Below are 27950 nucleotides of genomic sequence, written 5' to 3'. Positions count from 1 at the left end.
TAGAGGATGAATTGAAGGGCAGAATCTGGAGTTAGGTAGATGGATTTGGAGACTGTTGCAGTATCCAAGCAAGAGATAAAGAGTTCCTATTGTATGATTTCATTTATATGCTCTGTCCAGAAGAGGCAGATTCATAGAGACAGAAAGTAGATTAGTGGTTGCTAGGGTCTGGGGTTGGGTAACGGGGAGTGACGACTAATGGGTACAGGTTTTCCTTTTGGGGAGATGAAAGTATCCTGGAATTAGATAGTAGTGATAATTGTGCAACTTTGTGAATGTACTTGAAAACCCACTGAATTGTATGTTTTTAAGTGGTGGATTTGATGGTGTGTGAATTATATCTCAATGGAAAGAGAGAGAGAGAGGAAGAGTTCCTGAAACAAGCAGGAACAGTGAGCATAAAGAAACCTGAGATGCGTTGGAGAGAAACTCAGTGGTCGAGAATTGACAGGACTTGGAGAGCGAATACTGGCAAGGTCCAAAGTGAAGCAGAGGCTGGCCCTGCAGTTTCTAACCTGTATGATTGAATTGCTGGGGAAGAAAATTCTGGAAAAACCAAGTGTGGAGAAACATATAATGAATTGTGTGAAATGTTTTGAATGTGTAATCAAGGCAAGCAGTTGACGGTAAAGGCCCAGATTTCAGGAGAGACTCTGGGACTAGAAAAAGACGTGAGTACGGGCGAGATGTTGATGGAAGAAGTCAGGCTGCTGGTGGACCACATCTTGTCCCCCACCCTCTTTGAGAAGTAATGTCCCATTGGCTCCTTGTCCTCCAAGCTGACTTAACAGGTGTGGTGCTGGTAGTGGTGGTTTTTAAATAAAGCTGAATCTTTTTTTTTTTTTTTTTTTTAATTTTATAGCTACTTTATTTATTTATTTATTTATTTTTGGCTGTGTTGGGTCTTCAGTTCGTGCGAGGGCTTTCTCTGGTTACGGCAAGTGGGGGCCACTCTTCATCGCGGTACGGGGACCGCTCTTCATCGCGGTGCGCGGGCCTTTCACTATCGCGGCCCCTCCCGTTGCGGGGCACAGGCTCCAGACGCGCAGGCTCAGCAGCTGTGGCTCACGGGCCTAGCCGCTCCGCGGCATGTGGGATCTTCCCAGACCAGGGCTCGAACCCGCGTCCCCTGCATTAGCAGGCAGACTCTCAACCACTGCGCCACCAGGGAAGCCCTAAAGCTGAATCTTTATATTACTTTTCAGGCAGAGGCAAGACTGGCAGCAAAACGGGCTGCCCGAGCAGAAGCAAGAGATATCCGCATGAGAGAACTGGAACGGCAACAAAAAGAGGTAATTTGGGTGGATAACCCTGATTTAGTGTCGGTCTCAGAAATATCAATACTTGGCTAGTTTCCGTCTGAAGTAAATCTGGTTCCTTCTGAAACACTGGGAATAGAATAACCTGATGTATATATTTTAACAAGACATTTATGTCAGCAAGTTAAATGCAATATTTGTTTTAAATCATAACAGCAAACACATACATAGCTCTTACTCGTTATAAGTTATTATTGTGTAATAAGTGCTTGTAATAGCTAAAGTAGGCTTAGCGATGACAAAGTTATTTACTATGGTCCTAAATGTCCTAGAATTTTGATTAATTATGTTACGATATCTACATAGTAAAACTCTGTGAAATCATACAACCTTACAGTTTGTAAGCATATTTAATAATAGAGGAAAATATTCATCTAAGAAAATGAAAAAAAAAGCACAACTGTAGACGGGTGGGACTCCAGTTTTGTGTTACAAAAACTAGTATCTGTATATAGGTCAAAAACTACTGGAAAGAAGTGATTACTACCAATACTTTGGTTTATCTATGGCGGAATTATGATTGGTTTTGTGTTCTTATGCTTTTCTATAGTTAATACATTTCAATATGTTTTAATTATTGGAAAGAAAAGCAAAAAAAATTTTTTTTCTAAGTAGGCATATAGAAATTGGGTTGCTTTAAAATGAAACAAATACTCGTTTTTACTCTTTCCTTCTGACATTGACCTAGCTCCAAAAATTCCCATAAAAAATATTTCTGATGTTGTATTAGTACAAAGGGGGGCGGAAAACCTGCAGGGCAGTATTAAACACTTTATTTTGAAGTTGGTGGTGGATCTTCTGTTAATGTGTTAAAGAGATGTGTATAGAGTACATATTGTCACAGCTCAAAAACAAAACCAAAAGCAGTTAATATATTGCTAAATTTTTTAACCTCATAGCTTCAAATATGAATGCAATTCTTGGCTTGAAATGAAAATGTGACAATGTATTGTCTTTTATACTCCTAAAATTATAAGGATACAGTTATTAAGTATAAGTTTTATTTATAGTTCTCTAAACTACAGAGGACCATATATCTCTATTATTGAGCATATTTTTCTTAGTATGTTCTGTATTTTGAATGTGTAACAACTTTAAATTAACAATCATTGCTGTTCAGGGCAAATGTATGTGATTAATTTAAGACTTTTCATAGAATGCAGTATGTTGGATGCTTTAGTTTATGAAACTTTTGCATTTGTAGCACTCTTATCATTCCTTTGATCGGAAATGGGGACAGATTCAGAAGTGGCTGGTAGGCCAGGATTGCCTGCCCTGCATGTTGTGATCAATTGCTGAAATATGCAGTCTCAAAGTAAAACATTGACTAATCGTTTGCCAAGTAGGAGTGTTTGGCATGTTTGAACCTAAAGGTCAGAGAGTGTCTCTTCTGCCTATAGTGGACCAAGTGTGTGCTTGGAGTCCAGCCATTTCTGTTGTAGTTACAGCCTCACACTCATCTCATGAATGCTCCTGACCAAGAAAGATTGAGTAGATGAATGTGTTTTCTTTCTATGGGTTTGTTCTTCTGTCCCTCAGATTTGTCGCTCTACCCCTCTCATTCCTTCCACCGCCCTGCACCCTGCCTCTCCTTCCCTGTTCCCTTCTTCCTTTCTCTCTTTTTTTAAAAAAACTAAGTCAGCAGGGTTTTCATTGAGGGATGACCCAAGTCATTCTTTCATCTCCTCTGAAAATTACTTTTATTTTTTGTTTTACCATCACTCCCAAATTTGTTAGCTACAAGAGCAAATTGCAACCAGTAGAGTATTAGTTACTGTGAGTCATTCCTAAATTTGAACTTTTTTCAGTGTTGGTAAGTCTCCCAGCTGCCTCCTATTGCAGGGGTTCTTAGCTTGGTATGTGAATAGGCGTGGGGGATGGGACATGAAGCCTTAAAATCTCAGGCAAGGATTTGAGTATATGTATGTTTTCATGTGAAATGCCCACAGGCATTTTTATCATCAGATTCTCAAAGGAGTCTGTGATCCTCAGAGGTTAAGAACCGCTATCTAATTGTTGCTGAACAAGCAACTTTCATAAACAAATCCCTTCTAGAATAGCATTCTGAGGTATAACCAGAATGAAAATATTTATGACTGTATTGACCTACACATTTAAAACTTTATCATACTTCTCATTGTGATATTTTAGAAAAGAGAGAAAAAAGATGTTTGGTTGCTTAAAATTAAGCGACTCCTCATGTATGTGTCTGTTATTTTGGAGTGGAACCTGTCCTTTCTTGTTACTAAAGCTAGCTTAATTATTTTTATTTAAAGTGTCTTCTGCATGTAACTGGCTTAATATTACTGATGATGTCTTAAAAATGTTTGGTGTGAATATAAGAAATCGGTTTTACTTACAAAAATGGAAATATTAATTTCTTCTTTTAATTATGTATAATAGTTCTCAAATTAAATTGCCTAAGATTTTAATGTCTTAGGGCAGACCAAAACATTAAATAAGAAGAAAAGCCTAAGTTAAAAGTTTAATATTTGATTCCTATGTTTAAAGGCCATGAAGATAAACATATTTTTTATCTCTGTGAAAGGTGTGCAGGTCAGGCAGTGAACGTGCTAGATTTTCATGGAAGGGGGTTAGAGGCTTAAAATGCAGGTGGCAACTAACCCAAGTCTTCAGTAATAGGTAGGATTTGGACATGCAGGGAAGGTGGGGTTTAGTTTCAGATGGGAATAATTAACACTCTAACCCCTTCTGACACTTGCTTTTACTGCTTTAAAACTGATTTTTCCTCTCACTTCTTATCTTATCCTTGTCTCTCTGGCTGCTTTCTGTCTATGAGCTTATAGTAGAAGTTGGCATGTGATAGTCACAATATAAAATATAAATTACTAATAAATTTATAATGAAATAAATAATGTATATACAAACAATTGGATTGTCAGTTATTAGAAGGAAGAATCTTCCTATATTAAAAATTTCTCCTAATTTTATTACTTTTTTGTCTGGGGGTAGGCTGTTGGGATGAGAATAGGGAACCCAAGGGCGTGAGGCTCAGGAATGAAGCTGTCGTTGAGTGCATATCTGTGTGCCAACACCGTGCTCATGCTTTTTATATATGTGTTCATTCCCCATTATAAGATAGGTGCACTATCTCCATTTTATAGATAGGTGATAAAGGATTGGTGAAGTAAACAACTTGCTTCGTTGTGACAGACCCAGAATTCGAAGGGATGAGAGGGTGCCCCATGTGCTAATCATGGAGTGGGAGGTAGAAGGACCAAGAAGAAAAGGGCCTATGTCTTTCCGGGCTTCCAATTGGTCTTAGGTTAGCCAGTGCTTCTGTTTATAAACTGGATGTCTGAAGCAGTGGCATGTTGGTGACCTGAAAGAGTAAATGCAGTTTCTGAAGTTTCCTAATTTAAAACTGAGGGAATGGCTGCAGGCTTGAATTAAGTATTTGTTGTCAGAGAAGATGGCCAGGTGTATTCACAGGGCTGTGGGCTTTTTTTTTTTTTTTTTTAATAAAACCACTTCATCCTCACTCCAAGTGAACTTTTAAAAACAGAATATGTTTTATTTCCATTAATTTAACTTAAATGTATCAAAACATAATTTTCCAGAAAGCTTTAACAGATAAACATCTGTCTTTTAAGGCATTGTCCTGTTCGTTCAGCTTTGGATCCTTTAAACTAATAAGGAGACTCCCAGGACAATGAAAATGTTTTGTTTTCTTGACGTGGAAGAGAGGGATACTCTGCCTTGTAATTTGGTACCTGAGAACACAGTTTGCTGAAATTTTTTCTATTAGCTTTCTGATGCTAGTAATTCAAGAAAAGCCAACTGGCAGTTTTAATACTACTCCAGAAATACCTGGGAAAGGAAGCTTTTTTTTTTCTTTCTTTTTTTGTGTTCCAGAGGAGGAGAAAGCTCTGAGTAAAAACCGGGATACCTTGCCATTTTCTTCATGTTCTTTCTATGTAATCAGTCTGGATTTAGCCACTGTAGTTTCAATGGTCTGGTGAGTCAGAAGATGTGACTGCTGATCCCAGCTTTCTGACTTTGTTGATTCCTAATCTTTTTGTGCTGCAGGGTTTTTTGTACTGTAAAATGAAGGGATCAGACTAGATGATCTTTAAGAATCCTCTAGCGCTTAAAAATAATTCTAGAGAGTTGGTGCTAGGGTTTTTTCTTTTATACAAGGGTTTCCTTCTGTTTCTTCCTATTTGCCACCGTGCAAAAGTATTTCAGGTAGAGGGAGTAATTTAAGACTACCTGAATACCTGCCTTTCTGTAGAAGAGTGGTGCTCCATGGCAGACTCTTAGTAAAATATGTGCTTTGAGTCTTTTTTGGTATAATAAAAATTTGCTTTGAGCGTCCCTTACTGTTTGTATGGTTGCCACTAGCCATGTGTGGATAATTAGGTTTGGACTTAAATTGATTAAAATAAAAAGTTTCGTTCCTCAGTTGCACTTCTAGCAGTTCAAGTGCTCAGTAGCCACATGTGGCTAGTGGCTACCATACTAGACAGCACAAACATAGAACATTTCCATTGTCACAGAAAGTTCTGTTGGATAGTGGTTGTTTAAGGGGTCGTTTATGACTATGGAATAAACTGTATTCTCTCAGTTTAAATTAACCAGCCTGTATGGGTTTACGTTTTATTCTGTAGTTCTTCTGAACTCTTTTTAGGCCATTTTTTTCAAATGGGGCTAAAAAGAAAGCTGTGTAAATCTAGGGGTATATCAATACTTAATAAGGTATTGTTATTTAGGATTATTTTTATAATAAGTATAATTAAGAATAAATATGAATTCATCTGTCTGCTGCATCTTTAATGGGCTGTGCTCTTTAGAGGCAGGTTTTACATTTCTTTTTAATTAATTAATTAATTTTTTGTTGGAGTAAAATTGCTTTACAATGTTGTGTTAGTTTCTGCTGTACAATGAAGTGAATCAGTTATATGTATACCTATATCCCCTCCCTCTTGGACCTCCCTCTCCCCCTTCCCCCACCCATCCCATCCATCTAGGTCGTCGCAGAGCACCAAGCTGAGCTCCCTGAGCTATACAGCAGCTTCCCAGTAACTATCTATTTTACACATGGTAGTTTATTTATGTCAAACCTAATCTCCCAATTCATCCCACCCTCCCCTTCCCCCACTGTGTCCACATGTCCGTTCTCTACGTCTGCGTCTCTATTCCTGCCCTGCAAATAAGTTCATCTGTACGATTTTTCTAGATTGCATATATATGCATTAATGTACAATATTTGTTTTTCTCTTTCTGGCTTACTTCACTCTGCATGACAGACTCTAGGTCCATCCACATCTCTACAAATGACCGAGTTTCTTTCCTTTTTATGGCTGAGTAATATTCCATTGTATATATGTACCACATCTTTATCCATTCATCTGTCAATGGACATTTAGGTTGCTTCCATGTCCTGGCTATTGTAAATAGTGTTGCAATGAACATTATGGTACATGTGTCCTTTTGAATTATGGTTTTCTCAGGGTATATGCCCAGTAGTGGGATTGCTGGGTCATGTGGTAGTTCTATTTTTAGTTTTTTAAGGAACTTCCATACTGTTCTCCATAGTGGCTGTATCAATTTACATTGGCACCAATAGTGCAAAAGGGTTCCCTTTTCTCCGCACCCTCTCCATCATTTATTGTTTGTAGATTTTTTGATGATGGCCATTCTGACTGACGTGAGGTGATACCTCATTGTAGTTTTGATTTGCATTTCTCTAATAATTAATGATGTTGAGTATCTTTTCATGTGTAGAGGCGGGTTTTTTAAAAGTGCTCTTGTGTAGTAGGTGGAATGAAAAGAAAGGATGGAATAAAGATTGAGCATTAAACCATGTATGTCACCCTAGTACGCCAAATAATACTGGGAGGGGGCATGTAGAATTAACTTGCCTGTGTAGCACAAGGCTTTTTATACTAACCAAGCTAACTAGCCTAGAACTGGTTACCACTTAATAAGCTGTACCTACTCTGCTGGGCTAACACACATGCCCCCCAAACTTTTGTGGTATCCCACCTGATAGTCAAAGAAAGGGAAGAAACTTGCTTGGCTCCTTACAGACTACATGTGTCTGTTACATAACAAAAATGTGAATTGGTGATGAATTCCTAAAGATCAGAACACCATATTGGATATTGAATCATTGAATCATACTGGTGCTTATAAACAGACTTCTGAACAGATTTGATCAAATGCATCAATGTGCACAGCACATGACAACCAAGAGTTTTTGGACTTGTATTCAAAGATCATGACCAAAATAAAACATTAAATTGTGGTGTTTCAGTTGAATTACTGTTTCTGGATTTGAGATGAATGGTCAGGCATAGCCGTCTGCTCTGCCTGCATGATGATCGTGCTGTATCGTCATGGGGTGTTGAAGTATTGATGCATTTTGGAAAAAGTGGTGTTGATTAGCTATGAACTCAGTTGGACAGTTTTGTGTAGATTCTTAGTCAATGCCAATTACTTTAACACTTGGGACTTTGAAATTCTGATCAGAAGTTTCTTAACACGTGATTAGGTTCTAGGGACTAGTCATTTAATTTCACGACTCTGTACTTAATGCTGCAGTGCTAATAGCTGAATATGGAAAAGTTTAGAATTACATTTAATTAGTCAACTGTTTGGAGGTTGGTTTTTTTTTGGTCAATTTTTTTTTAACAGTCCTCATAAGGCATAACTTTTGAGGTAACTTTATCAATTCTGAAATATTTATTTGATTTCTTCTAATTTTAAGTAGTTTTTCATATTAACAACACACAGTCAGGGGCTATTTCATTTAGTTGTTCTTTTCTTTTCCAGTTAGAGTGGTAAAAGAAAAAGAAAAAAATTTTTTTGCAATGAGCACAAAATTATAACCCAAATCTTTTTAAAGCAACACATTGCCACCTTAAACCACATCTGTAATAAAATAAACATTTCTTCCTGCCTTGGGTAAACATCATAATGAAAAAATAGATCAAAGTCTGTTTTTAATGCTGACCTCAATTTCTGTTTAAGTATACTTGCTTATTTTTATCTTGGTATATTGAACTCCCTTGGTCATATATAGAGTACATTCTACAAGTGGTCAGATATATCTATCTATCCATAGATAGATAGATAGATAGATAGATAGATAGATAGATAGATAGATACACACACACTTGTTCAAATAAAAACATTGTCAAGATGATTTCTACTTTCTTTCCAACTGAGGGACATGGCTGCCCCAAACTCAGCTTTTGAGGCTGAGCTGTCCGTTCCGCCTGCTGTGGGGAAGGTGCTGCTGTGCCCAGCTGTTCTGACGGACAGCCCTCCGCTGAGTGATTAACTCTCCATGTACTTTCTCCTTTCCCAGGATGATTCGGAAAGGGCCAGGTATTCCCGCCGGTCCGGTCATCATCGTCCTTCTCTGGTTTGTAATAACCTACAAACTTGCCTCTAATACTTTTCCTCATCAACTTGCCATAGTCACTCACACACCTTTACTATGTTTGTTTTTATTTTTATCAGGGAGTTGAGGATGCCTTGTCCATTCGAAGTCTTGGCAGTCACAGGGTTGGTATTTTAAGTTGTTTACACCCCCATAGCAAAGCTATCCCTTTGCCTTTTTTTAAAACACAGAAATATTGGCAAAGCTATTTCATTGGAAAAATGATGCTTTCAAATTATTGCTATAAGTAAATCAGTTCTAAAATCATGAATATTTTCATCTATTAACATATATATTCACTTTTTCTATAAAAGGACCTTTGATTTTGGAAAACCATCACAAAATAATAAGGTTAATTTTATAGAATAACATCGGCATGCTTCTAACTTTCAGATTTTTCCTACTTTCATATTTTTTTAAATGACAATTTATTAAATAAAATTTATTATTTTGGGGCTTGGGTGACTAATTATAGTTTTATTCAGTGGGAAAATTGAGCTTCTGATTTTAAAAATGCCTGTCTTATCATACTTATAGAAATTATCATGCTTCAACATTTTGATTAACATTTTGTAGTTTGTCTCAAGTTTTTAGCGTACATCATTGTAAATCAAGATAAATGAGAAATCGCTCATCAAAGGCTTGCATATTGTGCCAGGAAACTGACTGTCTTCTTAAAGAATTGTGCTTTAAACCTTAGAGCAATGCTTTTTTAATTTACACATTGATAATATTGTATATGTACTTACATCTAGATTTTTCATCAGTAAAATTATCTTTCTTTCTAAGGTCTATATTTGTTAATTCTCCCCAGGTCTAGTTTTCTTCCTATCTTGTATAATGTATAAAAATACACTATATTAAACTGAGTGTGTTCTGGTATACTAATTATTGATGTGTTTGTATTCTTAAATAGTCTTTTGCTCTGGTTATATTTCTTATTGGTGAATGTAACCTACTGTCTTTTTAGAATAAGTTAGTAAACTAATTCTTGAATCATAAGTATTTTGGTTAATTATAAAAATTTAGATTTATAAGAATATTAAAAAGCCTTTATAGAAATCTAATCAGTAGTTTAAGAATGATTTTGCAGGGGAAATACTTTTGTTTTTGTTTTTGTTTTGTTTTTTAACATCTTTATTGGAGTATAATTGCTTTGCAATGGTGTGTTAGTTTCTGCTTTATAACAAAGTGAATCAGCTATACATATACATATATCCCCTTATCTCCTCCCTCTTGCATCTCCCTCCCACCTCCCTCTCCCACCCCTCTAGGTGGTTACAAAGCACCAAGCTGATCTTGCCGAGAAATACTTTAAGAAAAACTTGTCATGCTTCTCCCTGGAGATATTGTTTTTTTTCTCACAGGGAGTTAGTCAACAGAAGCTTAAAAGTTGAGCCTTAAGGGCTTTGAAAATAATCCCATCTTTCCTCTTTTTAAAAAAACATATGAGTTTTCCCTTTACTTTTCATTGTAATGTTCATAGTGTGAAGTTTCACACAGTTTTTATCAAGCTGGTTATTTGTAAATTTGTATGGAAAACTTGATTATATATTAGTTTAACCTAATGCTAAAACCTTCCAAGTTCAACCTAATTTAGGGGCCTTTAAAACATCTGCAAACAAACAAAAAAAGAAATCTGCAATTAAATAAATAAGGAATTGTTTATCCAGGGTGTCTATAAAGTAATGAGGTTTATTTTCATTTCATGGAAATTATATCATTAAATAAATTTAAGATATAACTGAACTCTCACAGTATTTTATTTCATTATGGTAATTATGAAAATTTGCTGTTATGGGAAAAAGAGTTATTTAAGCTCCTAATTAAAAAAATCAGTATGCAAACTTAAAGATTAATAAAAAATTTTACACTGTAGAGGAGACTTTGGAACTTTACTGTGTGTGAGTGTACATTTAGCACATTTAAAATATTTAGACTTTCCTGGAAATGTCTGATTTGAAATGAAAGCTCACTAATAACATAGTTTAAAAGAAATGTAATTGAGATAAGATTTTTTTTCTTTTTTCTCTTAGCTAGATAATATTGGGAGTTCTAAGTTTTCGTCAGATTATTTGCTTTTTAAAGTAACTTTACCATCTACATTAAACTGAATATGTAGACAACTTTTGTTCTCTGTAAAAATAATTGTGATGGTTTAAAACACTGACCTAAATTTTATCGGGATTTGCTATATTATTTGGGGGGTTTTGGTATTTCTCTGCCAGTTTTCTTTTTAAACTTAAGAGCTGTGTATTAAAAAGTCTAAGGCTTTTGGACCTTGTATTTGATATATGAACATTAGATATATGTACCTGGATATGAGGCAGATGTATTTATGGTTTTATGCCACATTCTTAGGACTTTGATCTTTCCTTTTGTCCAGTTAACTTTCAGGTACTGCTTTCTTGAAAGGTGTCCTGCCAGAAGCTATTTGGGCTGGAGATGGTAACAGTGTTATAGACATTCTCCATAAAAATAGAAAGAGCAAAGATAGTTCAAGACTGAATGGTAGGTTTGGGGAAGGAAGATTAAATCAACGCCCTGAGTCTAGAATTGAAACAATCTGTTTCTTTAAAAAACATCTACCTTAAAAAAAAAAAAATCTTACAAAGTGCTTGGTCACTGCTTTATACAGTGAAATACAAGAAGACTCTAAGGAGGAGATCCAAAATTAGAAAATGAGGTGATCTTGAATCAGAGTGGTAGAGATACATTGCAGTTTTAATTGGTGGAAATTTTTACTCTTGTTTTTATCAGTTCCTATTTATATATCAATTTCATTAGTATAATTTTAATGAAGTTAATTTTAATATGCTTGCAATTTGTGTTTTGTCATTTACTCCTACACTGTTTAATTCCATGGAAGAACCCATCGAAGGACGTAATGGGGACACATTGGAGCAGAGCCAGTACACCCAAAAGGAAAGACATCATGGTGTGTAGCCCAGAGAAATGTGCCGTGTTAGTATTGTGCGTTCACTGTTGACTCACAGAGTCCTGGGGGCTTGAGTAATAGGTCCATTCTAACAGAAATGAACACTTGCTGAACTTTGTTTCTACAACCTGTTTTCTGTACTTTTTAAAAATTTTATTTCCAAATGAAAACTTAGAGGTAACTTTTTCTGAGTGTTAAAAAAAAATTTTTTTGGATAGATTATAATAGCAAGTTTGGAAACATTTTATTTAGCTAGAGCCCTTAATATTTTCAGTTCTCCCTCTTTTGATGAATCATTTGTTTTTAAATAGCATAAATACCAACTGGCACGTATTGGAGGATTCTTTTTGTTTACTCAGTTGTTCTAGTGGCAATTGGGGTGTCCAAGTTATGGATTTTCCTACCAGATTCAGCAATTTTTAAAACTATCTGAGGGAATTCCCTGGCGGTCCAGTGGTTAGGACTCTGCTCTTCCAATGCCAGGACCTGGGTTCAATCCCTGGTTGGGGAACTAAGATCCCACAAGCGGTGCAGCATGGCCAAATAAATAAATTAATTAAATAAAACTATATGAGCTCTGCATTGTGTTTTGGAAAAGGAAAATCAAAATAGGTCAATTTCATTCAACTTGTTAAATCTTAAGCTTTTGCAAAAGGCCATTGGTGTTAACAGAGAGGATGAGAAGAACTAAGACATGACTGATCCCTTCAATGAGCTTATCTGGTTGGGAGAATGGAATAGTTTATATGCAAGAATGTGTGACTTGAGTAATACATGTTTTGGTCATGGGGTTTTTTTTTTTAAACAAAAAAGATATTTTGTTAACTGAGAAAAGATGTTAAGTGAAACTTCCATAGAGAAGGAACTTTATTTTCAGTGAAATGTTATTCACCACAGCGACATTTTACCATTACACATCATTTACCACCAAATGCACACCCTTAGGCATTTTAGAAAATTCTGGATAAACAAGATTTTTTTTACACATGTAATAACACTCTTTATATTCTATTTTCAAGATAATATAAGAAAAGCATGCAAATGCAGATATTTTGCTCCAGCACTTTCTAGTATTTATTGCAGTATCATTTTCACTGAATTTACACTGGTGGTAAAATTATACCACTTAGCCTTATACTTATGAAGTATATTTTGGGGGGTTTCTGCAGTATCTTTTGTAAATGACCATCTCATTGGGCATGAAGGGAGGGCCTTTGTTCTGTCTGAACTATTATTTTAATGCTTTATTAGAACTACACTATATAATTTGATCTTCTAGTGTATTTTAAGCTTTTTAAAATTGCGACCTCTATAAAAGGAATACATTTTACACCATAATCCAGTATACATATACAGACATATGCCTGTGTGTTTGTATGTATATAAGTATATAAAAAATATTATAGAAACAGAAGTTTCACAAAATAATATTTACTCTTACTGTACATGATACACTCTAGTATTTTCTCTTCTATTTTATTTTTTTTAAATGCTGGTTGAACCCATAAATTGATTTTATGAACTACTAATGAGTTGCAGTCCACACTTAGGAAAACATTACTTTAGATCAGGTTTTTGAATAGTGTTCCCTAGAATCCTAAATGGGTATAAAAGTTGCAAAAGAAAGATATTTTAGATGTTAAAAAAAAAAAAAAGATATTTTTACCAAACTACCTGAGGAACTTGTTTATTGCTTTTGTTTTATGCATTGTTTTATTGTTTTATACATTGCCCTTCTGGGTCAGATTGCTTAAAAAAATCTGAGCTAGAATGCTTAAAAAATAAAGTTAGGAAACCACAAATCTGAGTAGTTAGTTACTATTTAATTCAGTTTCTTGGATTTGAAATGTGGTGTTACACATATTATTTTTGTAAAGACCCTACGTGAAATGTGGTTTTTCTGGTCTTGTCATAAATGTATGTAATCCACACTTTACTCCGGCCAAGTTTCTAGTTTTGTTCACTGTTTTCCATAGGGAAAGTTCTTGAGGAAGGAAGTTTTTCAGGTGTGTGCGCAAGCAGATACAAGGGAACTCTCCCCCTTTTGATGCTGCAATTGTTTTTTTGTTTGTTTGCTTTTTGTTTTTGTTTTTTTGTAAGCTTTATTATACTAGTTATGTGATCATGCTTCATTGCCTCTCCATGCCTTGCTTTTGCCATGTTTCAAATGATGGAAAACGATGGTGACAGACACAATAAGAAAAAGTAAAACATCTTTTGACTTCAGAATGCTTACTTCCTGCGTTTAAAGGCTTCCTTGGGTGTTTTGTGCTATAGTATACTGGGATGAATCATCTCACCATTACTGATTATAAATTCTGTTTTTGAAAGAGAACATGCAGTTTTTCCTGTACGTATAGTTTAGCAATAACCTATACTAGGAAAGAATGAGGGGGAAGAATATTCTTTAACTCAAATGTCACAGCCTTTGTGTTTAATAATTTTAGGCTTTTAAAATAGTGCTGGATTTTTAATAACTTTATGAATGTTACTTTTTCCCCTCTTTATATTTCTGATTTTGGAAATACAACCAACTTTCACCTTTTCCTGAAATCCAGTATGATGCTTTCAAGGATAGATCGTCAAGACTTTCATCATTAGTATGTAGTGCATAACTTTATGTTAAATGTAGAGTTTTACTTTATAAACACCTGATGGTGCTAATCATAGACTATGACTTTTTCATAGGTTTGTTATGATGTTTGGGGGAAATGTATGACTAACAAAGCAAAATCTAGTGTTGTGCAATTGTGGCATAATTTAGCACTTGAATAACTTTGTCTTTTAGAATATCAGGATCAGATAAAAATTATTTGCTTCCCTATTCAGGACTAAGATTGGTAGTAGTATCTTTTGTTAAAATAATGAGCCACCCAGCTGACACATACTCATTGCCCTGGAAGACATGTTTCCAGCAGTGTTTTGATACGTACTGAACTACAGTAGCACAGGCCCTACTGTGTTTCATGTTCTGTGTCACAAGCCAGCAGGTGTGAAAGCATCCAGCAGTGACAGATGCCACCTGAAGCATCAGTTATGTCCACTCATTTTTTGCTTGATTTGGTTTTTTTATGGTATGTCATTTTGGCCAAGGAAGTTTAGTTATCGCATGTTTTTCTTGGGTTAATATGTCAATAGATCGCCTGAGTTGCTAGACTATATCAGCAGCTCTTAAATGTTCAGGGTAATGTATAAAAGGAAAGATATACATATTCTAAAAAGAAAAATGAGTGTATAATTACTGATTCAGGATCTAGCTGTGCATGTCTCAGGTGATTTGCATAGAGCAGACTGTTAGCTAGGACCCTTCTAGCTGCACCTCCTCATTACAGGCCAACGGTGCATACCTAGATTGGACTTCTTGTCTACCAATTGACCTGTTTAGTAGTATTGCTGTCCTCTATCCCCTCACATACACTTGGCTCTGTACTCCTAGGAGAAGTTATGTGTTGAGACAGAGCTATCTTCAAAGCACTCAGATGTCGGATTATTGTCTAATGCTGCTGCTGCTACTCGAGACAATCCATACCATGTTGGCTGCTTTCCTCCGAGCAGCACATGCTGTGGGACCACTAACGGGTTAAGAGGACCGTCTTGGGCAGTACAATGTTATGTTTTCTGTTCTCAATCTTGTTTTGATTGATGCACAGGATTGCTTTTTGGCCTTTAGGTAAGGAGGACTGTGGAAGGAAGTGGACTCTCTTGTCCCTCATACCTTTTTAAAGAAGATAGTCCCATGGGCAGGGACTCAAATGAGGTGTGGGGTGAGGGTCCCCACAAATATCCTGCCTGGCTCTGAGTCCTAATTAAGTTTTTAGTTGACTAGACACTGAGCTGGATGGCACAGGGGAGGTGAGGGGGAATGCAGGTGTGTAGAGAGGCTGTGTGTCTTAGCCAGTCAAGGGCAGTGAATCATTTACTAACAGGTGGGAAATAGAGTGCATGTAGACTACTCTGTCTCAGGTGGATCTTTCTGTGTATGATTTTAAGATGAATTTTATTAAATTATTTTTAAACTTCACTATATGATCCTTGTATTCAATATTTACTTCCAGAATCATTCTTACAGTCACTCTGATGGAATGAAGAAGAGATCTTCTGGTTCTCATAAAGACCCACTGGTTAGTTCTGTTGTGCCTCATATCACAGTATTTTGTGTGGCTGTAAAATTCACTGATTACTTTTACGGAAGTTAAGAATTATGACTGCATTGGTGTGCTCTTAAGGCATTATTGAAACTTGATAATATACTGAAACATGACTTATCAGAACTTATTTTAAAATAATTTTGTTTTCATTTACAAGATTTAATATCAAGTTAATATATCTAACCCTAGTGGCTAGCGTTAGGAAAGTGTCCCACGAAGTTCATTAACAATGTATTTTCATTTATGAACTGTCCTTTGGAGGACTATACCTTAAGAATAGGCTTAGTGAGATTCGTATACCTATTTTAGAAATTTGAATTGATTTAGTTGTGGTATTATAAGTAGTACCAAAGTCACATATAGGTTTCATTCTGAATGATTGTTTTTATAGATTTTATAATTTTGGGAGCTTGAAATTGATTTTCTGGTAGAAACAATAAAGTACGCAATGGCAGAGTTCCCATGCTGTCTTCCAGAAGACTCTTCAACCAATAATGTAATTAAACTATGGAACTAATAGTGCTCTCCATTCCAGCTGACCTTGCTAAACATTTCTGTGGAGGAAAAAATGTCTAGAATGCCCATTTGGGGTGCTAGGAACACCTCTTTCCTGTCAGGTTGCTTACAGCAGTGTCAGAGGAAGTACAGTCCTAAGCTCCCTGCTAACTCAGGGTTCCCATGGGCAGGGCTCTGACCATTGGTGGGGTGGAGAGAGGGTTGGAAGGCTTTGGCTGGTAGAAATGAGGAAGGGGGAGAGAATGAAATGGAGAGGACATTAGTGAGACGCCCTGGTGGGGGCAGCGTTGGGAGCTCTGGGGAGAGGTGAGTCCTGGTGCCTCAGGCAGGGCGAGGAGTTTTGAAAAAAATAACCTTAATGATTTCTGTGGCATTGCCAAATAGATTATAAAAGTGGTAATTATTCATTCATCCCGGGTTTTTCAAGGACATTCCTAAGTATGACATGAGAATAAATCATTTATTATTTCCATTCCATTTTGTCTGAGGGTTTATACTCTTGTTTTTAAAGTAAAAAAAGAAAAAAAATTAGCAATGACTTGGTTTGAAAATAGTTAACCTTTAATATTAATCTTTTTTGAGAGACCTGAAATAGTTGTTATTTTCACTTTTACCTAATATGATTCAATGCTTTAAAATCATTGTTTTGGAGGAGAAGGGGTTTAGCAGTATCCGATTTTGCCTTGTGTTTTTAGGTTAACAGCATTTAACCTAAGAAAAATGTGTTTAATTTTGTTTTTTGCAGAGTGGCCTCTACTTTGACCAGAGAAACTATAGCAGTCTTAGACATAGCAAACCCACCTCTGCCTACTATACTAGGGTTTGTCACAAGTTTTTTGGCTTCTTGTATTTTATCCAACTTTAACACATTTCTAATCCCCTGTTTTGCATTTTGACTAGTTAGAACTCATCTGTGAATGGCTGTGTATATACTAGTTTGTGGTAACTGGATTCACATAGTCTGTGTGAGTGTATCTTTAAATAATGGGAACTATTGAATCACCATGTTTAAAATGAGTACCATTTTTTTCCAGTTTTTTTAATGAAAAATATTTAACATACAAAAAATTTTTAAGAATTGTATAGTAACCACCTGCGTACCTACCACTCAGATTCTACAATTGATATTTCACTATATTTCCTTTATCATGTAATTATCTGTCCAGCTGTCCCTCTATCCATCCATCAGTCCATCTTTTTGGGGGGGATGCCTTTCAAAATAAGTTGTAGGCATCAGTACATATCACAGTGTGTGCCCTTTTATTAAAAACATACATGTGAAAATCTAAACTGTACGTGGGATGAGAAGAATGTAATTATATTTAATGTTAGAATCTCTTGTTTTTTCAAGGCATTTGGCACATCATACATTTAAAACACATATTTAAATATATGGCACATAGTACGTTTGAAATCATTCACTTGTCAAAACGTAACTTAGATGTTTATGTATCTTATTTTCCATGCCTGATTGAGGTTGGTGAAAAAAACCTGAAAATTGTGTCTTGAGATGACATCAGGAAAAAGATTTAATTCCTTTTTTAAAAATGCTGTGCTTTGTTAGTGTGTGGATTCATTGTGACCAGTACAATTTATCTAATTAAACTAAGGCACTTGGTCCATGGCTTGTTGTGAAATACACGTTTTCTAATCTATTTGGGAGAGTGTTTATAGCAATAACTCAGAGCTCATTTACCTGGTTCCCCAATAATCAGGATAAGCCCATTAGATGTCGCAGGAGCTGCTGGGGCCTGGGATGTGGACACTGTTTGCCACGCTCCCTGTGCCATGGCCCTCTTTTCCTGAGTCTTTTCTTAGGTGCCCATCCCATCTCCTAACACTAATGTTCAAAGACCAATAGGACTTACCCATTTATAGAAAACTATTCCAAGTGTTTTTCTTTCTTATCCCTTAAAATTGGTATTCAAAGAGATTTCTAATGATTAAGTTTTTCTCACATTGTGTGTCACTTAACTGCCTTAAACACTCAAGAATTACTAATGAATTATGGAGTATAAAATAAATATGTCTTCTACTCGCATGATGGTGAGGCTGATTCTCCCTTTCTTTTTTCCTTTTTTTTTTTTTGCTTGTTTTGTTTTGTTTCTTAGCAGTCTTCTTCCCTATACAGTGACCCTCTGGCAACATCTAAGAGCTACAGGGTTAGTACTTCCTGAGGAGTATGGCGCCTTCATAGCTACCAGTTGCTTTTCTTTGGGTTAAATCATGTGCTTTCTCCATAGGCCTCCCCTACTGCAAATTCTGGTCTTCTGAGAAGTGCCAGTCTGGTGTGTATTTTCCTCTTCCAACGTGTGTACTCCTGGTGGGGCCATTGCCATGGTGCTGACTCTGGCTTGCCATCTTTCCTCCAGAATAGTCAAAGACACATGGCTTTAATGCTGTGTGTACTGCAGACTGTGCTGCCTGTGCTTAAAATACAAAACTTTTGGCGAGCAAAAATGAGCATATCATAGCGGTAGATACTGCTGGCTGTTGGTAGGCCCTTGCTTAGAATTGGCTTCCTGTGGAGGAGGTAGACTTGCATGGGTTGCACTACACTTGCATACTTTTGTGAGATGGCTGCCCATGCATGGGGTGTCATATTTTGGGGGGGAACAGCTGTGGCCTTGGCCATGTTAGTACTAGGCTCTAATGGAGCCAGCTGACTAGAAACACAAAACAGTAGCTCTGTGTAATGTGCGAGTTGGAATTGGTTGCTTTCAAGCTGTTGTTTGTTGTCTTGTGGCCTGTTCTAGTGGACTGGGAACCTGAGGCTTTGTACTTAATTTTATCGTAACAGTGGGCAAAATGCTTTCTGTACCTCACTTTCTTTTCTGTTCTATTTCCTCTTTTGAGAGAATAAAGTCGTAAATGTTCTCCTAATTTCATAACATGATGATGAAAGGCAGTGCTGTAACCAGTGGTGCTTTTTAAATGAAGTGTGAGTTTGAAGTTTTAACGAGGCTGACGCGGGAATTTATGCATACGTAAATGAGTGTTACCACCTCGGGAGGCTATACCCGTTAACGCCATTCTTCAAAACTTTTTTGGAACTAGGTACTGCGAAGAAGTTATGTCATTTTCAAAATAACTTTGATGCTGAATGGATAAATGGCATTTCCTTTGTTCTTTAGGCGTCATTGTATGATGGTGGATTATATAACCCTTATGGTTCTCGAACTGTAAGTCTAACCAGGCGGAGGTGGTGAGGAGGGTGGTGTGTAGGTGGGCACAGTTTACTTACAGAGTCATTTAATCTGACCTATAATGACTCTACAAGCTGTGATCCATCAGCTTGCCAATGGTGGCTCTCACCCAAGCTGTGAGAAGACACCTGCTGGCAACTGTGGCTTAAAGTATAAAGGCAATACAAGTAGAGAAGCCTCTTTTCTGGCTCAATTAGTTCCTCAGGAAGAGGCTGGGAACAGCGCTTCTCAGGGCCTTTCTTCTCCCTCCTGCCGTGGGCTGCTGGATGGTGAGGGTGGGAGTGAAGTGGAGTTCCAGGCTGGGGAGGAACAGTTATCTTCACCTGGGAGCCAGGGGCGAGTTAGGTCCAGGGGCACTGATGTATTCCCAGCAGGAAAAGGAGCTGATCATTATTGTAAAACCTTTCTTCTTGGAAACTTTATAGCCATCTGAATACAGTTTTCACTCATCAAGAATGAGTTCAGCCCGAAGCAGTCCTGTGGTGAGCGGTCTAGTCTCTTTGCATGCTTTATAGACACTTTTGATTGTTTCATTAATCTGTACTCACCATTCAGAATATTGAGGATGTGGTGTGTTTCACTCTATTGTGCATGTATTATCGTTTTCCTTCAGTACACAAACTCAAGAACTAATTTGTCCTAACCGGTGGTTTCTGTATGAGTGTGACTTTAGCACGTAATTTCTTAAATGAGTCTGGAACCAGTGCCATTAGAATTTTTAAAAAATTTATATGTAACTGTCATTTGTGTGGAAATTCTTCTCTTTTCAGTGGTGATAATTCAGACTATGAGTTGGTTGCCCTATCCTTTTCCTTTCTCCTTTTCATCTCTACTTCCTACATTGAACCATTTCACTTACTTACCAGCCTGTCAATCAGTGGAGTGAGAGAAGAAATCAAATAAGTCAGCTTTTAAAAATTGCTACATAAAACAGAAAACTGGGACAATTCTAATCACCCAGTCTTTCTGGAGTATTAAAACTTTTTTTTAAATTTATAAATGTAATATTAGCTTAAGGAAAGTACAAAGTAAAAGTTCTCTGACCCTTTCCTCCTATATCCATTCCCCAAATGCAACCTCTGTTCTTGTATATCCTTTCAGAGATATTTTATGTATATATGAGTGTCCTTTATTTGAACAGTATGTAAATGATTTGTATACATACTGCGCTTCAACTTGTTTTCTTTACTCAAAGTATCTTTTCAAATCAGTATATAAAGATTTATTTCATTTTTTTTGTCAGTCTTTTTTTTTTCATTCTTTTTTTGACATTTAAAAGATTTTAAAAAGTAAACCATGTCCGTTACCGTTTCCACTGAGTGCCTCTTGGAGATAGTTTTACGTCAGCACATTTTTTTTTAATGGCAATGGATCATTCCATTAGTGCCTGGGCTGTAAATTTGAAAAATTGCTCCCATTTTGATGGACATTTAGGTTGTCAGAGTTTTGCTACTACAGACGCTTGTACAATGAGCATGCTTATGCAAGTATATTTTTGTGGGCTTGTATGAGTAGATCTGCTTGGTAAATTGCTAATCATGAAATGATGGGAGTCAGAGTATTTACATTTAAATTATGCTATATATTGCCATATTACCCACCAAAAATCTCTAGTAATTAACATTTTCAATAACAAATGATGACTTTAGGAACCACCTTGTTATTCTTGACAGTGTCAAAATTGGAGAAATTATTAAGCAGTTTCTTAATGGTCAACATAGGTTACTCTGTGGAGTGGAACAGGTGAGATATATGGACTTCCTTCTACATATATGTTTGGCTCATTTCTTCTGCCATTTCCAAGTGGCACTTATCAAGAATTCTACTCTAACAGCTAACAAAAAGTTATTACAGGGATGTTTTTCACATAAGGAGGAAGTTTACTTTTAACCCACGGGGTAATAAAATTCCACTTGGCAATTCTTGGGCCTGGTAGCATTTTTAGTGTCCCAACTGTGATGGTCCCTTGCAAACAAAATCATGGTAGTATTTTCAGTCAAGTGTAGAATCTTGTCCTTGTGTGCTGGCTAAATGCTCTTTCATTTGCAAGTTGGGCTCAGAGGTATTATCCCAGTGATGCCAGAATGGTTTCTTAGTGATGTCAGAATGGAGGCAACCTACATATATTGAAGGTGAGTCTTCCACTGCTGGTGAAAGAGGAAGTAAACTGTGTGGTAATATTAGAAATATCTCCACCTGCTGCATAGGAATGAATAAAGGACAATAAGAATCATCATTTCAGTGTCCTTGCCGGTAGGAAATTCTGTCTTTGACTTATATTATTTCACTTAAGAAGATTCTTTTATTTTCTCTCCCAAACTGAAACATTAAGTGTATTTATTGACCCCTGATAGGACCCCAAAGGGCCTAGAGGTTTAAAAAGCATGGAGTCCCTGGCTGGTTTTGGCCAGTAGAGTCATGCCCCGCCCCCTTTTCTTTCATTTAACGTAAATAAAAGATGAAGTACTATTTTATTCTTTGTGCTTTTTGGAAATATCTTTTGGTTTTTAATGATCGTTCATTATGCCTTGAAACAGCTTTTTGGTTTAATGGTGCACAATAGATGGTGCTAATTATTATGCTCATGGAGAGTGTTTGTGTGCTTCCCAAAGCCTTACCTCATGTGCCTTCAGTCAGGGAAGACCTGTAGTGAAATTGCATCTTTTTCATTATCTGCTTTTAATATCTATAGTTTATCGACGATGACACTGCAAGCATTGCTTCTTCTGGTCGTGCCAGCCGTGGGCGAAGGGAGAGTGTGGTGAGCGTGATTTGCATGCAAACACATACGATGAGTTTTAAAATTGCAACACTGTGTGATCACGTGAAATCTGTTGGAAAATGAAATTTGCACTTGACAAAATGAGCGTTTTCTTCAAATTTAGTTTATATGAATAATTTGCCTTCAGAAATGTATTCCTGAGACTACGTTTTCTTAGTGGGCTATGTAAGCTTTCCTAGTGACACCTCTTATGTGCTTAGTCATTGTGTACTTGACAGATTTTCACTTTTAATTTTTTGTTGCTATTTTATGCGCGTGCATGTATGTGCACAATTCACCAAAACCAAAAAATTTCTCAAGCAAAATTAATGCCTCCACATTGTTTAAAACTCATTACTATGGATTAGAAATCATGCTGCCATTAATTAGTTGTTTTCTTCGCTGTGTATTTAAATTTAACCATAGTTTATACATCTTTTAAGGCCCACGAATACTTTGAGTTGCTGTGGGCAAAATTTTAAAATTTTGGTCTTAGAATTCAACTAGAGTTACAATTATAGAGGTAACAAATAGCTATGTTAGAATACAAATTATATAATTTCAGGTTATTCTTTTGATGAAGCAAGAAATTTTAGAGAGCTGATGACATTTTTGCTACACTTAAAAATTGATTCGAAAATTACATTGGTGAGGATGGTGTGTCAGCTTAGAGCTAAAACAAAAGAGCCCAATAACTAAGAGGCTATAATTCCTTTAAGAAAATAGAAGGCCATTTAATACAAGTCATGTTTTATGAAAGATTGTAAACCCAAAGTTTACATAGAAAAGGGGAACAGCAAGAGTTTGTGAGCTTTGTTGCCAGAAATCCAGTGATCTAATTAAGACAGTTGTGGTCCCTTGGCAAGCCAGTTAATGCTCATACTCAGAGCTGCAGGAGAAAGAACAGTCCATGACACCGAAAGCACCCCAGAAAGTGATGGAGTGGAAAGGGCAGGGGCTCTGAAATAATGATGCCTGGGCTTGAACCATTTCTCCAACCTGTTAGTTGTGTTAATAGCGATTTCTTTATTTGTACAATGGGCATGTAATGACTATCTTTGTAGGTAGGCTTAATGTATGGATTAAATGAATTACTATCTAGAAAATAACTATCAAAATTCTGAGAGAGTGGGTACCGTTATATTATTCTATGTAAATCTAAGTTGTATTACTGTGAACAAGAATACTATTGCTTGATTATCTCAGCTCTTAGCAAAACTTCATATCTTAAGCCTTAAGGAAGGCACCTCTGTGGATGGGCTTGCAGATTCCTTTCTGGAAGAGCAGAGTTTTTGAGTAAGGTAATCAGACAGAGCTGAGGTAAAGAACAGCTGATGAGTGAGGTAAAAGATATTCATTATTTATTAATTCAACAAATGTGTATGGAGGGAGTACCTGTTATATGTGAGGGACCATGTTAAGTGCTGGGAATAATGTGGTAAGCCACATAGACCAGATTTCTGACTTCATGGAGCTTATATCCTGGTGAAAGAAATAGAAAATAAACTGATAAAGATAGGAACAAAAAAGAGAAAGTAAACCCGGGGACTGTGAAGAGAAAAAGCAGGTGATATTATAGAAGACATTGAGTGGTGTGTGTGTGTGTGTGTGTGTGTGTGAGAGTGAGAGAGAGAGAGAGAGAGACAGAGAGACAGAGAGACAGAGAGAGAGAGAGAGAGAGAGATCCCTTGGATGGAGTGATCAGAGAAGGCTTCTCCAAGGGAGTTGACCTTTGAGCTGAGAGTTGAACTGCTTGAAGAGCTGGGAGGAGAGCTTCCTAGGCCAGTGCCAACGGCTAAGATGGGAAGAGACTGGGTATGTTTGGGGAACCAGAAAGAGGCCAGTGTAGTTCTTTCATTATTTTGTTCTACAGTTCTCGGTCCTGAGGAATATGAAAAAGAGGGAACTGTGGAAATTGGTAAAAGGCACAGTAAATACTCTGCAGATAGTTCTGCATTCAGGATATATGTGCGTAACAGAGCTGATAGCTATAATGCATTATACATTTGTGAAATATAGTAGAGGCGTTAGGTAAATGCTATCCTGGAATCCCTGATGGTGAGGGTGATGCTGGTTCTCAGGCAGTACATGGATGATCTCTATAGCATAGAACTCTAGCTACGATGAATAATAAGAGCTTATTTTAGGGAGCTGTGATGTCATTTAGGAACCCTTTACATTTCTTTCTCACCTTCTTGAGTAGGTAAATCACAGCAGTTTCCTCATTTCATTTCATGATACTTTATCACACACCAAAAAAAAAAAAAAAATTTCCCCCTATATGCCAATGTTCTTATCTTTTTCTTGTCTCTCTTCTTAACTTTTAAAGCATCTCATTTTTTTCCTGACTGAAAGGTTTCTGCAGCTGATTATTTTAGTCGCTCCAATCGTAGGGGGAGTGTGGTCTCCGACGTGGATGATGTCAGCATCCCAGATCTGACCAGCGTGAGTGCAGCGCATGGGGATTCATGGTCTCAGACTTGTGACTAACAGCTAACAAAATAGCTATTTTAAAATTAGGAACTTAATTTACTGCCTAGGAAATATTTATTTCAGCACACTAGCATAAAATACAGTTATTTGTTTTGTTTTGAAATGTATATATTGATACGTTCTGATTTTTTAAAACATTTTTCCTGTGGAAATTTTCCCCCATAGACCCATCAGCAGCTCCAACAATTATCAATATTTTGCCAATTTTGTTTCATCTATTTCTTCCCCTTTTCCTCCTTTTTTTTCTGAAGTACTTTAAAGCAAATCCCATACATCATGCCATTTCCCAATAAATAGTTCAGTATGCGTCTCTAGTTGAGAACTTTTTTCTTTATTTACTGTGCCATTATCATACCTAATGAAATGAAAAATAACTCCTTAAAACCATCTGATACCTAGCCCATATTTAGATATTCCTGATCAGTCTTAAAATTTTTCTTCCCTTTTCATTTTGGAGAATCTATAAATTTTTAGGTAAACTTTGAAGGTTGGACAATAAAATATACTACTTAGCAAAGAGTCACTAATTTATAGTAACTGGGAAGAATCTGAATAGATTTTGAACATTTGGATTATGGCATTGTTTTGAAGAAATGCCTATCCATTGCTTTCACATTCATTGGGAACTGAATTTAGGAAAGACTGTCCAGTAGAAATGCCTTGAGGCATTTACCTTAATGAAGGAACCCAGACCTGCAGATGTCTACCTGCCTGATGTATGTAACAGCCTGATTTTCTGTCTGTGACGTCTCTCCGTAACTGGCATTAGTGTTGTTTGCCCTTGGACCAACGCTGTCCTAATTATCAAGCGCTTTGAAGCAGTTGAGGCAGGGCTTCTTAACAAAAAATTAGACAGTTTTTTAATGAAGAGAGAATTATTTATATTTAGCACATCACCGATTGTATTTAAATAGCTATTTCTGAATGACTAATCCTAGAAAACAATTCTGAGTGTTGTCCTTAAGTATTCCAGATTGTTGGTGCTCAAAGCTGGCTGGCTGAGCAACAGTCCCATCTTGACCTTGGTCACATCAACAGTCTCTCTGCACACAAAGTTAGAAGACTGGCTCCCAAGTCCTTCCCTTGAAATATAGCCCATTTTATTAATTTGCTTAGTAACCTGTTTTTTCATAGATGTAAACAATTTAATTTATTGTGTACACCTTTTCTCTTAAAAACTTTGAATTCTTTTAGCATCTAATGTGATGTCTGAATTACTGGCTTTGTCCTCCTTACGTTTATTTCTTGGCAATTTATTTTAGTAACTACACAGGAGTGAAAAGGTTGACGGTTATTTTTAGTCTTCCACTGCCTCTACTAATTAAATAAAACTCTTCTCTTTTGCCAGGTAGTTATTTTGATTTATCTACATATTTTAATAAGAAGTATACATATTTAAGGTATATAGCATAATGATTTGATATACATGTATATAGGCTGTGTATATGTATATCGAATCATGCTGTATACCTTATAACATAAGCACAAGCTTCTCTAGAGCAGTGGTTGGCAAATCTGGCCAGCCCCCTGTTATTTTATAGACTACCAGCCAAAGTTTTCTTTGTTTTTTGTTTTTTAATGGTTATCTAAGTACCTATATAATATCCTTAATTTTACCTCTTGGCAAAGCCTAAAATATATGTTGGGCCCCTCTCTAGAGCAAAAAAATTTGGAATAAAATACATCTTTATTTCTAAACAACTCTTTCAAATGATGGTATTAAAATGTGTTCACGGGGCTTCCCTGGTGGTGCAGTGGTTAGGAGTCTGCCTGCCAATGCAGGGGACACGGGTTTGAGTCCTGGTCCGGGAAAGATCCCACATGCCACGGAGCAACTAAGCCCGTGTGCCACAACTACTGAGCCTGCGCTCTAGAGCCCGCGAGCCACAGCTACGGAAGCCCGTGCACCTAGAGCCCGTGCTCTGCATCAAGAGAAGCCACCGCAATGAGAAGCCCGCGCACCGCAGCAAAGAGGAGCCCCCGCTCACCGCAACTAGAGAAAGCCCGTGCGTAGCAACGAAGACCCAACACAGCCAAAAAAAACCAATGTGTTCACAACTAAAATTCTGTTTCCACTCAAAAAGGTTCAAATTGTATTTTACCATTTTAGTAGGATAAAATTATCTGTCAAAGTAGCCATTTGCTGAAACGGAGGTCAAAGGGCCTCTTAATCAGAGAATAAGAAATACCTTTCTTTTAAGAAGAAACCAAGAGTTTCAAAGATTTGACAAGATATGTATTCTAAGAAATATTTCTCACGTACTAATTTCAACAAATAATCAAGGAGTGTAGATTTAAAGAGAAACAATCTATACTCTAATGTCAAGAGCAAAGCATTTTCAGATTTCCCAGACATAAATAAGGCAAAGGCATTTATCACTGAAATATGGAAAAGATGATATTTAAGACTTTGCGAGTCGATAATTTGAAATTCTTAAAAGAAGCAATAAAGTTTGCCATCATGTGCTCTTCTTTGTGCATTAATACGAATATGCAATATTATTGATACGAGCCTGTCAGCAAACTTTCCATTTCCAGCTATCAAGGGAACCCTTTTCTTGATTGGAAAATTACCTATTTAATTATTTAGGAGTGTAATGGCATAATATTTACTTGAAAGTTTTTGAGAATAGTAGGCTGTAGTCAGTATTCATGAGCAAGTCCTGAGGGCTTTACTAAGGAAAAAAGCCTTGCTTTCTGTTTTGTTGTTGTTGTTTTATATTGTAGTCTACCATTTTGTTTAGCCACTTTTTTTTAAAGCAATTTGATGACTTATTTTCCGTATTTTTCTCTATCTCAGTTTAATTTGCTTGTTTTACAAAAATATGACTATATAGTACATGTAGCCTTTGTTTTCTGATTTTTCATATTATTGCGTATTTATTTTTTCCATGTTATTCATACATAACAATTTTTAAAAATCAGCTGTAGTCACCATGTTTTACATTACATCCTCAGACCTTATTGATCTTCTAGCTGAAAGTTTGTACCCTTTTACCAACATTTCCCTCTTTTATACCTTAGTATATAAACATGATTATATCTTATTCCACTTAAGAGCCTTTTGAGGGTCTGGCAGACTCTTTTGGTCATCATTTTGAACACTAGCTTATCGTTGCAATGCAGCTATGTAGACCTCCCAGCGCTTTTAGAATACC

The 27950-nt window shown here is 36.5% G+C and overlaps 1 protein-coding gene across 20 annotated transcripts in view; it reads left to right on the top strand.

The window, feature by feature from the left end:
* LRRFIP2 (LRR binding FLII interacting protein 2) overlaps nucleotides 1–27950 on the top strand; it is a 124028-nt gene that overhangs the window by 44958 nt on the left and 51120 nt on the right. For 7 of the 20 annotated variants that reach the window (XM_057554804.1, XM_057554801.1, XM_057554795.1 and 4 more), the window contains 14 exons: nucleotides 1206–1292; nucleotides 2524–2574; nucleotides 8656–8712; nucleotides 8811–8855; nucleotides 11600–11668; nucleotides 14227–14268; nucleotides 15724–15789; nucleotides 17078–17152; nucleotides 18444–18494; nucleotides 18576–18620; nucleotides 19467–19514; nucleotides 19964–20020; nucleotides 22231–22299; nucleotides 24655–24744. In XM_057554804.1, coding sequence (XP_057410787.1) covers nucleotides 1206–1292; nucleotides 2524–2574; nucleotides 8656–8712; nucleotides 8811–8855; nucleotides 11600–11668; nucleotides 14227–14268; nucleotides 15724–15789; nucleotides 17078–17152; nucleotides 18444–18494; nucleotides 18576–18620; nucleotides 19467–19514; nucleotides 19964–20020; nucleotides 22231–22299; nucleotides 24655–24744 — 852 coding nt within the window. The remainder of the gene's footprint in view (nucleotides 1–1205; nucleotides 1293–2523; nucleotides 2575–8655; nucleotides 8713–8810; nucleotides 8856–11599; nucleotides 11669–14226; nucleotides 14269–15723; nucleotides 15790–17077; nucleotides 17153–18443; nucleotides 18495–18575; nucleotides 18621–19466; nucleotides 19515–19963; nucleotides 20021–22230; nucleotides 22300–24654; nucleotides 24745–27950) is intronic. The other 13 variants (XM_057554814.1, XM_057554812.1, XM_057554816.1 and 10 more) reach the window with 9 other exon arrangements.

This window comes from Balaenoptera acutorostrata, chromosome 10, assembly GCF_949987535.1.
Source record: "Balaenoptera acutorostrata chromosome 10, mBalAcu1.1, whole genome shotgun sequence".
NCBI lineage: Eukaryota > Metazoa > Chordata > Mammalia > Artiodactyla > Balaenopteridae > Balaenoptera > Balaenoptera acutorostrata.
This window is presented reverse-complemented; position numbering and strand designations above follow the sequence as displayed.